At 40.3% G+C, this 16,665-nt stretch overlaps 1 protein-coding gene across 1 annotated transcript in view; it reads left to right on the top strand.

Annotated features, from left to right (window-relative positions):
* Nucleotides 1–16,665, top strand: part of LOC124805414 (sodium- and chloride-dependent glycine transporter 1-like) — a 224,514-nt gene that overhangs the window by 106,945 nt on the left and 100,904 nt on the right. The window contains exon 5 of the mRNA XM_047265976.1: nt 1,415–1,518. Within this exon, the coding sequence (XP_047121932.1) occupies nt 1,415–1,518 (104 nt within the window). The remainder of the gene's footprint in view (nt 1–1,414; nt 1,519–16,665) is intronic.

Here is a 16,665-nt window from a genome sequence, read left to right as displayed (position 1 = left end):
GCAATATTCAAAATCTCTTCCAACATTGGGTACTCAAGCTTAAGGGCACATTGACAAACCTCCTTATATGGGGCTGAATGAATGATCATGTCTTTGACTGTGACATCCCAAAACTTAGCTGTGATGAAACAACACTTATAACTGAGGCCTTGTAGCTGATCTGCCCAAGTGCAATATGACTGCTGTGCCTGTTTGTGACATTCATCAAATTCAGCACACACAGCAACCACATGCATATGCTTGCAGTGATGAGAGGACAGCAAATTACATGCATCGACGAAAGAAACTGACTCTGCTTCCCACAGAGGAGCTAACTGGTGTAGCAGTTGATACTTACGAGGTAGTAGGCAGTATCCATGATAAGAAATGAACTTTACAGACCTTGTCAACTGCTCGGAATGCCACAAAATTTTGGTGAACCCACTTCTTCTTAGCATTCCAGTTTACCGTGGTTTCAGCACAGGTGAACAACTGGCGGCTGAGAAGGGGTCAGGATAGACAACAACCACTCCAATACAGCTGTATGCAGCTGCTGCTGTCACAGGAGTGACTGGAGTAAAGCCTCCATGATCTAGCTGAACAGCAAAGAAACCACGGAATCCAAAACATATGAAAATTTTTCCCTCACTTGTTGCAACTTGTGTTCTAGCCAGGAACACAAGGAAACACACAGCCATGAAAGAGATACAATTTTAATGGATGACAGAGTGAAATCAATTAGAATACATGAAATTAGTTTATATGTCAAGTCACATTTAGTAACTGAGGGCTCAGAGGCCCATACGTTTTGTTATAAAAATGCTATCCATGACAGATGTTGCTGGGGTAGTGCTACGTGCACACTGTGGACCTGATGAAGGTGGTTGGTGAGAATTGATAGCGTTTGTCTGTTTCTGATTGTGACATTTTGTACTCTTTTATCTGGATGGGACATGGTTAGTGCCATTGTGGGATTGTATGCTTCATAGAAATCAGTTTTGCTAGAGAGATGTTGAATAGTACACCGTAAAGTGCTTTGCTTTCACTGCACAAAACAAGTGACACCAAGATCTTTCAATAACCAAAATGATTCTCGCAAAGAAAGTCAGCTGTTCATAGTAGGTAGTTAATTTGCTGTAGGTTAGTGACTTCTTGCTCTATGCTAAAGAACTTTGAGTGTTACCTTCTGTTAATGTGTTCTGAAAGAGTTCCTTTCAGTAGAACCATAGCAGACTACCTTAGTTCTGGATTTTCTTTAGCTAAAGAAGAGTCCGTTGCAAAAGTTGTATCTTAATTTAATATTGATAGTTTCTTCTTGTACCTAAACAAACTGTAGTGCAAATCATAGTTTCTCTGTTATTCTAGACTTATCGATGTGAAACACAATAATGAATGATACTTCCATTTCAGTACCTGAGGCTGTAATCTGTTACAGGTCTGGGGAGATGCTGCAGTGCAGATATTTTTTGCATTGAGTCCAGCTTGGGGAGGTCTCATTACTCTTGCATCCTACAACAAATTCTCCAACAACTGTTACAAGTAAGAATTTAAAAAAAAAAAATTGTTCATGTCTTTACACTGTTGCATCAGAATTGAAGGCAGAGTAAATTTTTGTATTGAATTAACCATTGGGGTATTGCAGTATTGTAAGCACTGAGTCCATTGTTTGCTGACAGGTGGTCAGTGCTTTGACTGCTTAGGGGAAAGACTAGGAAGGTAGGTAACAGAGAGCAACAGATACCATCACTTATCATTTAGTTTTTTTTCACTATTGTGCTTCATAAAATTGATCATAATTGCCAGTGATTCTGCTCAATTTAGGACATCCAGAAGAAAAAGTAGAAGTTCCACAAATGTGGTGAATATTAGGTGTTGTGGAATTTATCACTAGCTCTTCCTTCCTGAGTAACTGCTATCTCAAGGTAAAGTAGTACATTAATACTGGTAAATTAGTTGTCAAGTAAGTGACCAAGTCAACATGTAACAGTTAGTGATAGGAATTCAATTAAAGGGTTGTGATGATTGAAAGTAATTTCCTATTGACCTGAAGCCTGAGATTATAATGGTCTTAAGGTAAATGAAATTGACTGGTTGGTGGATGTGACACATATTGTCAATTCAAGAAATGTTCCTGTTAGTCTGAATCACAAAATAAGAAAGGCCATCAAAGAGCCTGAAGCATTTTAAAATGTTCAAGATTTTCTTTCAAGGAATTCTTGGATATCATTTCAGAAATAACCTTCAATCTAGTATGATAACACCATGCAAAGACTAGCTCATAACAATCTGAACAATAGATCATTACTCATTGTAAAGATGACATGTTGAGTTGCAGACAGGCACAACAAAAAGACTGTTACACATTTACACTGCTGCTCAATGTGACTGTTGCATTCCAGTCCCACCTGCCAGAGAAGGCAGTCATGTGTGTGAGGTGTGCTTGCTTGTGTGTGTATGTTTTCTTTTCTGAAGAAGACTTTGACCAACAGCTAAATGTATAACAGCCTTTTCGTTCTGCCTGTCCGCAGCTCAGTGTGTGATCTTTACGGTGAGTAGCAGTCTATCCTTTTCCTAATATTGTTGACATTCCAAGCTGGTATTTTCATTGTTTCATAAAGATTTGGGGTATACATCTGACATTGTTCACTTATAACAAATATATCTGGAATACTCTGAAATCAAAACAGATTCAAAGAGTTTCTAGTGTTGCTTTCTTGTCCAGCTCAGGGGACTTTCATAATGTGAAAGAGATCCATATTAGAATTATGATAGGAAATTCACTTTTACAGTCATTTAAACCACAATTTAAAGCAATGAAACTGCTTTTGTTGCCTTGAATTTGAATTATAAATACAATGATTCATGTTAAAATAAGTATTACTGGAAAAGAACAATGGAAAATCCAGGATGAAACAATAACAGTACTATGAAAAGGAGAGATTGCCACTTGCTATATAGAGGAGATGTTGAGTCACAGACAGGCACAACAAAAAGACTGCCAGACATGTGAGCTTTTGTCCAAAAGGCCTTCTTTTAAAGCAGTATAATAACGTACAGAAAGTTCTGGTTGAGAACTATGAATTATTCATCAGTAAAGGAGACAACTCACTGAAAGGCAGATGCGTTGTGTCATTGAAAGGTACACAAGAAAAATTTACAGAGATTCTCTGGCTTTTGGAAAACACATCCTTTTTCTAGCTTGTAGGAAAAACATCCTCACAAATGCACACACACTCACTCACACATACCTGTCTCCCTAAATTGTGCTCAGTTGACTGCTAGCTTTTTCCTGGCTGACAGTTATGATTCTGGGGTGAGATAGGGGTGTGGTATGGTGTGGAGTGAGGGATGGAGAGTGGCAGGAGACAGGGAGGGGATTGAAGGGAAGCATCTGGCAGCTCGTTGTAGAGTAGGGAGACATCTGTGAGCTAGCTAGGGCTGTAGGTGGTGGGGGCCAATGGCAAATGGCTGGTCACGTGAGTCCATAGACTAGGGCGTGAGATAAAAGCACATGTGTCCAGCCATCTGCCATCTGCCCCCTCCACCTACACCCCTAGCTAGCTCACAGATGGCTCCCCACTCTCTGATAAGCTGCCAGATGCTTCCCCTCAACCCCCTTCCTGTCTCCTGCCTCTCTCCATCCCTTACCCCACACCACCGCCTCATCTCTGTACATTTACTGTGGCCCAGGAAAGCACCAGTAGTTGACTGATCTCATTGTAGGGAGAAAGGCATGTGCATATGAGTGAGCATGTGTTGGTTTGTATGAACTTTTTCCCTACAAGCTTGAAAAAGGGAGTTTATTCCAAAAGCTACAGTATCTCTGTACCTTTTGTTTGTGTATCTATTGATGACGCAGTGCTTCTGGATTTTGGTGAGTCGTCTTCTTTATTCCTGAATAATTTGTTCCTCTAAAGTAGACAACACACACAGATTCCCACAACCACAACTCACTCACTCACACACACACACACACACACACACACACACACACACACACGACTAATGTCTATGGCCACAGAGGCCACACTGTGACTGGAGACAGAAGTCATCTATGTTGAGGTATGCTTGTGTGTCTGTGTGTGTGTGTGTGTGTGTGTGTGTGTGTGTGTGTGTGTGTGTGTGTGTGTGTGTTTTGTCTATTTAGTAGAAGATCTTTTGACCAAAAGCTCACACGTCTAGTGGTCTTTATGTTGTGTCTGTCTGTGACCTAAAATCTCCTCTACATGGAGAGTAGCAATCTACCATTTTCATAATACATTAAAGCCTCATTTTTATGTTCCTGCATTTTATGCTCTCCTGCATTACTCATTCATTTTTTTTCAGTCTCAACAGAAATCCTGTTCTGTCAATACAATGCTTTGCCATCATTAACTACTCTATGTTTCAACGTTTCCCACACTTTAAGTTTTCTTTGATATTGTCACAACCTTTAACATTGCTTTTCATAGAGATTTCTGCAAAAGGTGTGTGGTATTCCTGCTCAAAGTCAGCCATGATACAAAGCAGAAAATATAGACTAAGTGTAAAGTTATTAATCATGTAATGTAGTGTTTGTGCAGTAACCAAGTTTCTCATTGTAAGCATGTTGGGTCATAGCCACCTGTATTATAAGATGACAGTGTTGGGATGGATGGAAAAGTGTGCTGAGTCTCTGCCTTAATTATAATCATGATCTGATGATAATGACTAGTAACAACCTCCCTACTGCTAATTGTGTTGTATTACAACAGCTTTAGTTTAATTTCATAGTCATTTATACAAATAAACTCTGCTTTTGAAGACAGCTTTCTCTGTAATAGGCTTTCATGAGTTGTTTTAACTTCTGTGTGAAACATGCTACTAAATATACCTCCTCAAGATGCTCTGTAACTGATAGCATCCTCCACCCTCTTTCTCACCCAGGACTTTTCTTAACCTGCACAGTATTAAAGTCTAATGTTAGCTTTGCCACAGTTTGCCACTTGACCTGTTTTACAGAACTACTCAGTGTTTGAGGTCAACATCTGCAATGATGAGTGGCCGACTAACCTCATGACGTCTGGATGTGGTTTCACCTGGGTTTTGTCACGTGTTGAAGACACTCACCCCAGTACTCCTTGAACACCTGACAAGTCGTGCAGTTTCCGAAATGCTTGTTCTGCACATCTGGGCCATCATAATCTGCCCTTGGTCAAATTCAGATAGATTGTGTGCCTTCCTCACTATGCACATGGACAGCATGCTCACTGGTACTACATGCACCATGCTTGTGTCTGACTAACAGTCATTCCTCACCGGGTGATGTTGCTATCGCCTGGATGGATTTACATCAGTAGTAGTTCAGTGGTCATAATGTTCTGGCTGATCAGTGTACAACTTAATCAGCCAACAACCAAAGGCCTCTCCAATCTGTAGACAATAAGACTCAGTTTTTACAGTTTCTAATACACAGTTCAATAAAATCTGACACTTTAATTTCACAGAATGGGCATATGACTAGTGAAACTGAATAGTTCGTATTTGAAGGTGGTCAGATAGATAGTAAACTGTCATGGAAAGCCTACATTCAGGATCTTCTTCAGAATTAATGCTGCCATTTTTAGTATTCGAATGTTATCTGAAGTAAGTGATAGTTCGACACGAAAAGTAGTCTACTTTGCTTATTTTCATTCACTTATGACATATGATATTATATTTTGGTGTAACTCTAACCATTCTCAAAGGATGTTTTTGGCTCAGAAACAGGAAACAGGCGGTTTGGGTGATAAGTGATGTAAGTTAGCGAACTTCTTGTCAAACCCCGTTCATTAGTCTGGGTATTCTGACATTGGCCTCTCAAGAAAAAAAAAAAAAAAAAAAAAAAAATAATATATATATATATATATATATATATATATATATATATATATATATATATATATATATATATATATATATAAAAAAAACAAAGATGAGGTGACTTACCGAACGAAAGCGCTGGTAGGTCGATAGACACACAAACATACACACAAAATTCAAGCTTTCGCAACAAACTGTTGCCTCATCAGGAAAGAGAGAAGGAGAGGGAAAGACGAAAGGATGTGGGTTTTAAGGGAGAGGGTAAGGAGTCATTCCAATCCCGGGAGCGGAAAGACTTACCTTAGGGGGAAAAAAGGACGGGTATACACTCGCGCACACACACATATCCATCCACACATATACAGACATAAGCAGACATGTCTGCTTATTCCCAAGAATTAGCAGCTTTCACTCAGTTAGTACTAGGCAGAAATCCAATCTGAATTTGTATCACATTTACTTGACTCTTGTGCAGAAAGGTGTGCAATATACTGCTGCATCCATTTTCAGTAAGCTACCACAGCATTTCAAAAATAGTAGCAATAACCCACACACTTTCAAATTGAAACTGAAGAGTTTTCTCATGGGTCACTCCTTCTATTCTGTCAAGGAGTTCCTTGAAAAATTAAGCTGATTACTGTGCCATAATGTTGATTGCGTTTACGTAAACTTATGGCTTGTCTTTTTTTTTTTTTTTTATTTTTTTTATTTTTTTTTTTTTTTTTATAAACATTTTATTTTATCTGTTATTACGTTTATGCTGTTATTTCATGTACTGACAAGCTCCTTGACATTGGAGATTTGCTCTTCAATTTGATTCTATGGAACTAGACATGTAAAATAAAATAAAATAAAAATAGGTGTTAGTGGGAGTGAGTGAACACAGGGACTGTGTACTGAACCCCAATGCAGAAAATGCTATGGAACACAACAGCCATATCTTTGGAAATTCATTCGGCCCACTTATAAGAGTCACCACATTCACTTTAACAGGTGATAGAAGATAACTAGTAATAATTCATCTACTGAAATTGTTTTTAGATGGTAAATATGTTGTGTTATTTCTATGCAAAGTATTCTTTGCAGATGGTGGGAATAGCCACTAATACTATATGTAATGTTTCATTTAAAAGCATGGACATATAAAAAATGTTTCATTAAATGAATATTGAAGATCTATGCAGGAGTGTTTGAATTGCCGAGGAAAAATACTTTTAATTACATTCAATGAAAATATGGAAAGGATAGACTTCACTCAACATATAGCAGAGATGTTGAGTTGCAGATAAGCATTACAAAATGACTGTCAAACAAGTAAGCTTTTAGCCAAAAAGGTCATCTCTTAGACAGAACACACACACACACACACACACACACACACACACACACACACACACACACACGCACACATGCTCTCTCTCTCTCTCTCTCTCTCTTTCTCTCTCTCTCTCTCTCTCTCTCTCTCTCTCTCTCTCTCTCTCTCTCTCTGTGTGTGTGTGTGTGTGTGTGTGTGTGTGTGTGTGTAGGTATGGGTGGGTGGGTGTTGTCTAATTCAGAAGAAGTCCTTTTTGGCTGAAAGCTTTCTGTTTGACACTCTTCTTGTTGTGCCTATCTGCAACTCAACATCTCTGCTATATGGTGAGTGGCAATCTGTTGTTAAACATCATCATCATTATTGCATCCTGGATTTTCCATTGTTTACTTATGTTCATGTAGAGGTCTAGAGTACAGGATTTATCGTTTTGGCTCAGCTAGTAAGGAAAACATCAAATTAATTTCTTATGGAATTGCAATATTGAGTTTTTCGCTGTTTATCCAGGAAAAACAGTGTCAATGAACTGACTTGAATCATGCAACACAAATTATTACAATTAGGTAACAAACAAATAGTAGTACAGTTATTGTCTAATAGACGGGCACTTTGAAAAAAAAAAAAGATATCAGTGATGGTCTCTGAGATAATGATGCACAAAACGTAACACTGAAGCAGTTTAATACAGAGAAATTTCTCAAGGTAGTAAACAAAAGATTTAGAGATATCTTTCATTTTCAGTGCAGACATTAAAAGCCAGACTTAAATAATAGTATTGGCAACAAGTTTCTTGTACAGTCAACCTGGATGACATACTAAATTTCTACAAATCTTCAAGACTTTCCTTTCCATTGAAAAATTACAAGGAAAAAGACAGTGCCAGTAAGAAACAGGTTTGGATAACTGATCAGATCAGAATGTCTGGTCAGAACAAATGTGAGAATCCAGATACAAAACTTAACTACAGACTGTACAGCAAAGTGCTGCAGAATGTCATCAAACATATAAAGCAATGTAATACACCTAGAGAAAATAACTCTTTGAATAAAATTAAAACTCCATAGCCGTTTGGAATAAAGTATCAGGGCAGAAAGTGGGGAGCCTACATGTATCTTCTCTGAAAGAACAAAAGTGTTAGCAAATCACATTAGTTATGAAAAATATTTAATAAACGCTTTGTGTTCTACAACAATTATGTGATATGCAGCTACGTGAGACAGCAAGGAGTAAATTTGGTTATTGAAGCACTAAACAATAAAAACTCACAGGCATATGATGTAATATCAGTAGGGTGCAACACATCTTTTGTGTTTTACTCTCACTGGTTCAGTGTGACTGAGTCAGTTGATACTGTGGTAAGACACTGGACTTGTATTTGAGAGGACAGTGGTCCACCTCTACTGACCTTGTAGTCAACAAGACCTGAAACTCTAATTTTCCTCCCTCCCTTCCTTCTGTGTGGTATCTTTCAGATGTGGTAAGTTTCTAGAAAGATTGAAATACTTGTTAATAAACTTCCTTACATGAAGGGGTTACCAACTAGTTCCCTTGCTATGGGTTTTTAGAAGGTTTTTAAGAAGACAATGTATGTCACCAGTAATATATCTTGGTATCAACAGAAAATTCAGTTTATTAATTTGTGTTTACGACATTTGTAGATCAAATGATACATAGGGGGCAGTAGGTATTTAATTTGGTTTAACAAAAGTGCTCTGTGCTTCACATGTATTCAACTTGCAGCAGTGCAGAATTAAGGAGAAAGTCTGCTCTCATGGAATTTTTGGTGAAGAATAATAGACTGGTTTAAAATAGAGCTTCAGCATTCACTTAGTGAATACTCAACAGAAACAGAGTTTCCACTTCAATAATATTTCCTTAACTAACATGCAGAAAGGTGTAACTATTCTGCAGGTTACATTTTCTGTAGGCTTCCTGCAGAACTGAAGAATTCACAATTTTCAAATCTTAGGTGAAGAGCTTCCTTATAGTGCACTCATTTTATTCTGTGCGAGAGTTCCTCACAGTAGTTTAAAGCTTTTCATTGTAATTTGTTATTAATTTGTATATGCTGTCTCAAACCTTTTGTTACTGTCTTTTATTTCAAGAGCCTTTTGTGAGTTATATAATTATTTACTGCATGATCAACTATCATTGTCTGACTACATACCATGGAACATAAGAAAACAAATAAACATAATATTAAATAAGAAAAGGTAATTGTCCACCATGTAATGCTGGTGTTAAGCACCAAACAAGAAGTGCAACATTGTAGCTCAGCATATAAATTGTTGTTCTTATTTAGAGCAAACCAATACACAAAACTACATTGTCCTGTTCCTAGGGGACCTTCAAACTCTCTTGTGAGCACATGACTGGCAAACACAAGGTCCTGAGGCTTTGCAGTAGTATTTTCCTTCATAGTCAGCAAGTATAATTTCTCGCTATCCTATATACTCCCTCCTCCCACTAGCTCAGCAAGTGATGGCTGTGTACAGATGTAGCAAACCTGTGGTTTCTGATCTGTCAGTTGATCAGTTCTGTGAGTCCTCTATTACTGTAAACACAAGATGTGATTCAGCAACAACTGTCTATTACTTTAAACTCAAGATGTGATACAGCAATAACTGTGAGGATATAATGGTTCAGTTTTGTGTGTTTTGGAGAGCAGGGGTCTTAGCTTTATTGTTCAGATTTTGAGGATCATACAAACCATTACATATATGTCAAAATAGTCAGTAGTGGCCTACGTGTGGGGAAACTTGCTGTAACTCTGTTGTCGAAGGTTTATCCAGGCAAGCTGATCTCTGTCTGGGTAGACAGCACAGATCCTTAGGTGTTCATGGAAACATATATGGATCCTCATAAGGCAATTAAATAACCATCAGCACCCATGCAACTATGAGGACTTGGCAGAATAGTCCTCCTGTGATTTCATAGGGAAAATCATACCTTGGTCACTGCAACAGATTATAGTGTAAGACTGTCATACTTAGGATAAAGAGAGAAGAGGTCTCTTAAGAAAGTATTGCCCTTCTGTATCAGAAAAGCTTTTGGTATAAAATATATCAAAGACATTTGCAACAGGGCACTCTTGGTTGTAACTGGTACATCTCACAAGGCAGCCACATTTCTGCATTCTAAGAATTTTGGTCAACATGCCATAGCAAACACAATATGCACAACTTCATTAAGGACACCACAGTTTCCAGAGACTTCATGCACATGAACATCTCAAAACTGTAAAAGGAGTGGCAAATGGAAGACATAACAGTAGATAAAAATGTGATGAGAACAGTGAATGGTGTTCTACAGAAGACTGAGACCTCCAGCCTAACATTCAATTCATCCATCTTTTCAGAGCAGATGTAATTGGATTTACGTGTCAAAAATGCAGGAAAGACACCCTCAAAGCAGGGTCATGATGTTCAGTGCCAGGCTTCAAAGCAAATTGCTCATATAGTCACCGTGCTTGGAGCAGGAATTTCCCAGTATTTTATAAGAAAAGGAAATTCAAGAAATCAAAATAATTTCAATTCGGAAGGAAAAAGTCTACAATTCCTTGCAGTATTCTATTATTACATTTTTGCTACCACTCTGAAAAAAAGATATAGTAAAGTAAGTGCTGACATGCAAACACAGACACAACAGTTTAAAAACAAGCAGGAAACAGCAGGGTTTTGCAGTACTGGACTGGTTAAAGGTATGTAGATGTATGCAAACACACAGAAATACCACTTACAGAAATGAAAGGTACAGTCATACTTGCACCCATATGTGGAATTAATGTGAGATGTCACATTGTAACCATACTCAAGTCCAAATCCAAAATCAGACAACAGTGAATTATAACGGTCATTACTGAAAGTATGTTTACTAAGAAAACCAATGTATGGTGAGTACAGAACTGAATTCCTGTACTGAGAGTGCTGCTATTTTCACCAACATTGAGTATTCCCGACTGCTGCTACTTATACAAACATTGAATATTGCAGAATATATGAATGTGACAAACGTAAGATATTTTGAGAGCCTTCCAGAAAAGATAAGGGTAAGGAGGAGGCTGGAGCAGGGAGGGGAAGGGATAGTATGGTAGGGGTGGCATGAAACCACACTGTGAGCAGTAGCACCAGTGCATGACGGGAGTGGCGACTGGGTGGGGGTAAGGAGGAGGCTGGGGCAGGGAGAGGAAGGGATAGTATGGTAGGGGTGGCAGACAGTGAAATGCTGCAGTTTAGGCGGAGGGCAGGAGTGAAGGTGAGGAGAGGGAGGGGGGGGGGGGGAGTAGCAGAAAGGAGAGAAATAAAAAGAAATTAAAAGACTGGGTGTAACGGTGAAATGACAGCTGTGTAAAGCTGGAATGGGAACAGGGAGGGGGCTGGATGGTTGAGGACAGTGACTAATGAAGGTTGAGACCAGGAGGGTTATGGGAACATAGGATGTATTGCAGGGAAAGCTCCCACCTGTGCAATTCAGAAAAGCTGGTGTTGATTGGAAGGATCCGTATGGCACAGGCTGTGAAGCAGTCATTAAGATGGATGTTATATTTGGCAGTGTGTTCAGCAACAGGGTGGCTCACTTGTTTTATGGCCACAGTTTGTCAGTGGCCATTCATGCAGATAGACAGCTTGTTGGTTGTCATGCCTACATAGAATGCAGCACAGTGGTTGCAGCTTAGCTTGTAAATCACATGACTTGTCTCATAGGTAGCCCTGTGTTTGATGGGATAGGTGATGTGAGCGACCAGACTGGAGTAGGTGGTGGTAGGAGGATGTATGGGACAGGTCTTGCATCTAGGTCTATTACAGGGGTATGAACCGTGAGGTAAGGGATTGGCTGCAGGGGTTGTGTAAGGATGGACGAGTATATTGTGAAGGTTTGGTGGACGGCGAAATACCACTGTAGGAGGGGTAGGAAGGATAGTGGGCAGGACATTTCTCATTTCAGGGCATGATGACAGGTAATCGAAACCCTGACAGAGAATGTTATTCAACTGCTCCAATTCCTGATGGTACTGAGTTATGAGGGGAATGCTCCTCTGTGGCTGGACTGTGGGACTTTGGGAAGCAGTGGGAGAATGAAAAGATAAGGCCTGGGAGATTTGTTTTTTTACAAGGTTGGGAGGATAATTACAGTCACTGAAGGGTTCAGTGAGACCCTCAGTATATTTTGAGAGGGACTGCTTATCACTGCAGATGCAATGACTAGGCTGTACGGAAGGGACTTCTTGGTATGGAATGGGTGGCAGCTGTCGAAGTGGAGGTATTGTTGGTGGTTAGTAGGTTTGATATGGACGGAGGTACTGATGTAGCCATCTCTGAGGTGGAGGTCAACATCTAGGAAGGTGGCTTGTTGGGTTGAGTAGGACCAGGTGAAGCAAATGGGGGAGAAGTTGTTGAGGCTCTGGAGGAATGTGGATAGGGTGTCCTCACCTTCAACCCAGATAGCAAAGATGTCACCAATGAATCTGAACCAGGCGAGGGGTTTAGGATTCTGGGTTTTTAGGAAGGATTCCCGTAAATGGCCCATGAATAGGTTGGCGTAGGATGGTGCCATGCGGGTGCCCATAACTGTACCCCAGTTTTGTTCATAGATAATGCCTTCAAAGGAGAAGTAATTGCGGGTGAGGATATAGTTGGTCATTGTGACTAGGAAGGAGGTTGCTGGAGTCCATAGGGTGTCTGGAAAGGTAGTGTTCAATACCAGTAAGACCATGGACATTATAGTGTGATTAAAACTACTTTTTACTTGACAGCTAGCCAAGCGCGTGACCGTGAGTCAGTGTGGGCCAATCACACACTGACGTTCAGCATCCCTCCCCTGCATAGTTGCCACTGCTTATGCGTCATGGTTCAGTACCTGCTAACACCTGGTCTTGTGTGCGTCATGTTGTGTGAACTGCATTATCTCAGTGTTTGTTTCCACTACGAGTGTGTGATAAATTACTGTAGTGACTTCTGTGTACAAAATGTCTGAAAATAAAAAGTGTGGTCATCCTAGAGTTTGTAGTCTGAAATCATTTTCAAAGAAAGTTGGGCAAGCAATAGCATTGAGAGGACAATCACGTGAATACGGCTGCAATGTAAGACAATATTTTGAGATGGAAAGGGAGAAGGGAGGGCCTCTTCTTTCCATTAATAAGGTAGTCGAGAGGACTGGGGTAGCATTAAGAATAAACAGAACCACAGTTATAAACATAGGCAAAGAGCAAAATGAAAAACTGAATACATATTCCAGGCCATCAAATCTTAACTCCAAACCGCCAAGTCTGGAAACTCTGGGGAAAAAGTGACACATTGAGAAACGTGTGACGAATGTTGATTCTTTTGAAGAGGATGCAATATGCAGACATTTGTATGCATATTATCACCGTAGAGAGCATCCGACGTTACGAAAACTGTATGTAATGCTTAAAGAAGCTGGTCTTTTTGTTGGCAGTAAGTCATCTCTTCGGCTGGTTTTATTAAACCTGGGATTTAATTACGAAAAATTAAGTGGTCTTACAGTTCTCTTGGAATGGCAAGATACTGCTGCTTGGCGATGCCGATTTTTGCAGCAGGTAAAGAACACTGAAATCGATGATTTAGTGTGGCTAGATGAAACATGGGTGAATTCTGGTCATACACTGAAGACAGGTTGGTCTGACGGATCACAAGAAGGAGTGGCAATACCTGTTGGAAAAGGAAGCAGAATTATTGTTGTTCATGCAGGTACCGCCTGTGGGTTTGTTCCTGGCTGTTTACATGTTTTCAGGTCAAAGAAAACCTCAGATTTTCACTAGGAGATGAACCACGCCACCTCTTTACGATGGTTTGAAAATTCACTGTTACCGAATTTGGAGAAACCGTCGTACATCATTATTGACAATGCACCATACCCCATTGTTCTAAAGGACAATCTTCTAGAAAAGAGGAAATTATACAGTGGTTATGGCGAAATAACATACAATTCGATGACAGAATGAAGTAAGTGGAACTATTGGAACTTGTGTCACAACATATGCCACGACACCCGACATACGTTGTAGATGAAGTTGCCAACAAACATGGACATTCTGTAATTAGATTACCTCCCTATCATTGTCACTTTAATGCTATAGAGCTAATATGGGCCCAAATCAAGAGGTACATAGCATGTGAAAACAAGACATTCAAGCTTTCAGAAGTGGACAGACTTTTGAGTGAAGCTGTTTCCAAAGTAACTGTGGAAAACTGGAGTAATGGTGTAGTACATACAAAAGCTGTCATTCAGGAGGCATGGAAGAACAAATCCTTATTGGAAGATAGTGTTTCCAAATTAATTATTGCCATCGGGGAGTCATCTGAAAGTTCTAGCGACACAGATATAAGCGGCATTTTCCAGCTGTCGGGCACAGAACACGTCGAGTGATGGTAAGCTGCAAAAAAAAAAATTGTACCTTTTGGTGGTGTTGGTCTCCTTGTCTTGGTATTTTGATTTTAGTGATTTGTTGCGAAATTCATGGCACAAGACAAAAATGTAACTGCTTTGTCCCACCCTGCATAAGATATATCAGCACTTCAACGGTATGCACAATACTATTCTTGTCTTGGTGAAACTGTAGCACCCACCCACTTCCAACAAGCTCTAAAAATAAACTCAAACCTTTCCGAAACTTTTTCTCACTTTGACCCCCCACGAAAAATGTAAAGGCAAAAAGTTTGTCCCTTACTACATTTCTGATGTTGATTTGGAAAAAGTTCCGCGTCAGATGTGAGATTTTAATTTATTACTTCACTATTATGGGCTGTATTGCTCAGAAAGTTTGCAAACATTATCAAACTATGCCACTGAAGACAACATTAAAATTTTGTTGTTGTACGACACATAGTTTAGGAGATAGGGAATGATTGAGTAGCGTGAAAATTCAACTTTTCGTAAAAAGTTAAATATTTCTCTATTTCAGTAGCACAAAATTTTCACTGAGTTAAAAAAAGTGTCAGAAGGTAGTTCTCGTATGACTCTACCATGTACAGTTGCCAAATTATAAAAAACACTACTTCCATTTTATTACAGCGGCAGCTGGCAACATTGCACAGCCGCTCAGCGAACTGTCAAGTACAAAGTAGAATGAGATTTTCACTCTGCAGCGGAGTGTGGGCTGATATGAAACTTCCTGGCAGATTAAAACTGTGTGCCTGACCGAGACTCGAACTCGGGACCTTTGCCTTTCGCGGGCAAGTGCTCTACCATCTGATCTACCGAAGCACGACTCACGCCCAGTACTCACAGCTTTACTTCTGCCAGTATCTCGTCTCCTACCTTCCAAACTTTACAGAAGCTCTCCTGCGAACCTTGCAGAACTAGCACCCCTGAAAGAAAGGATACTGCGGAGACATGGCTTAGCCACAGCCTGGGGGATGTTTCCAGAATGAGATTTTCACTCTGCAGCGGAGTGTGCACTGATATGAAACTTCCTGGCAGATTAAAACTGTGTGCCCGACGGAGACTCGAACTCAGGACCTTTGCCTTTCACAGCCAAGTGCTCTACCATCTGAGCTACCAAAGCACGACTCACGCGCAGTACTCACAGCTTTACTTCTGCCAGTATCTCGTCTCCTACCTTCCAAACTTTACAGAAGCTCTCCTGCAAACCTTGCAGAACTAGCACCCCTGAAAGAAAGGATACTGCGGAGACATGGCTTAGCCACAGCCTGGGGGATGTTTCCAGAATGAGATTTTCACTCTGCAGTGGAGTGTGCGCTGATATGAATCTTCCTGGCAAATTAAAACTGTGTGCCTGACCGAGACTTGAACTCGGGACCTTTGCCTTTCGCGGGCAAGTGCTCTACCATCTGAGCTACCAAAGCACGACTTACGCCCGGTCAGGCACACAGTTTTAATCTGCCAGGAAGTTACAAGTACAAAGTAGTTTTAATCGTACTATAGGAATGTCAGTGTACAGGGAGGTGGTATCAACAGTGATGAGCAGAGCACTGTGTGGTAAAGGGACAGGAACTGTCAAGAATTGGTGGAAGAAATGATTGGTATCTTTTATATAGGAGGATAGGTTCCGGGTAATACGTTGAAAGTGTCGGTCTACGAGAGCAGAGATTCTCTGAGTTGGGTCACAGTAACCAGCCACAATGGGTCATCCTGGGTGGTTGGGATTATGGACTTTAGGAAGCATGTAGAAGGTAGGGGTGTGAGGAGTGGTAGGGGTAAGTAAAGAGATGGACTCTGGGGAGAGGTTCTGGGATGGGCCCAAGGATTTGAGTAGTGACTGAATATCCTGCTGGATTACTGGAATTGGGTCACTGTGGCAAGGTTTGTAGGTGGAAGTATCTGACAGCTGACAGAGTCCTTCCTCCAGGTAATCCTTGCGGTTCAAAACAATGGTGGCGGAGCCTTTGTTTGCAGGTAGGATTATAAGGTTGGGATCAGTTTCTAGATGGTCGACTGCGGTTCTTTCTGCAGATGTGAGGTTAGTTTGCATATTGAAGGATTTGTGGAATGATGGTGAGGCAAGGTTTGTGGTTAAGAAACTCTGGAAAGTTAACAGGGGGTGGTTTGGAGGCAGTGGGGTTGGATCATAGTTG

Source organism: Schistocerca piceifrons, chromosome 7, assembly GCF_021461385.2.
Source record: "Schistocerca piceifrons isolate TAMUIC-IGC-003096 chromosome 7, iqSchPice1.1, whole genome shotgun sequence".
NCBI classification, from domain to species: Eukaryota; Metazoa; Arthropoda; class Insecta; order Orthoptera; family Acrididae; genus Schistocerca; species Schistocerca piceifrons.
This window is presented reverse-complemented; position numbering and strand designations above follow the sequence as displayed.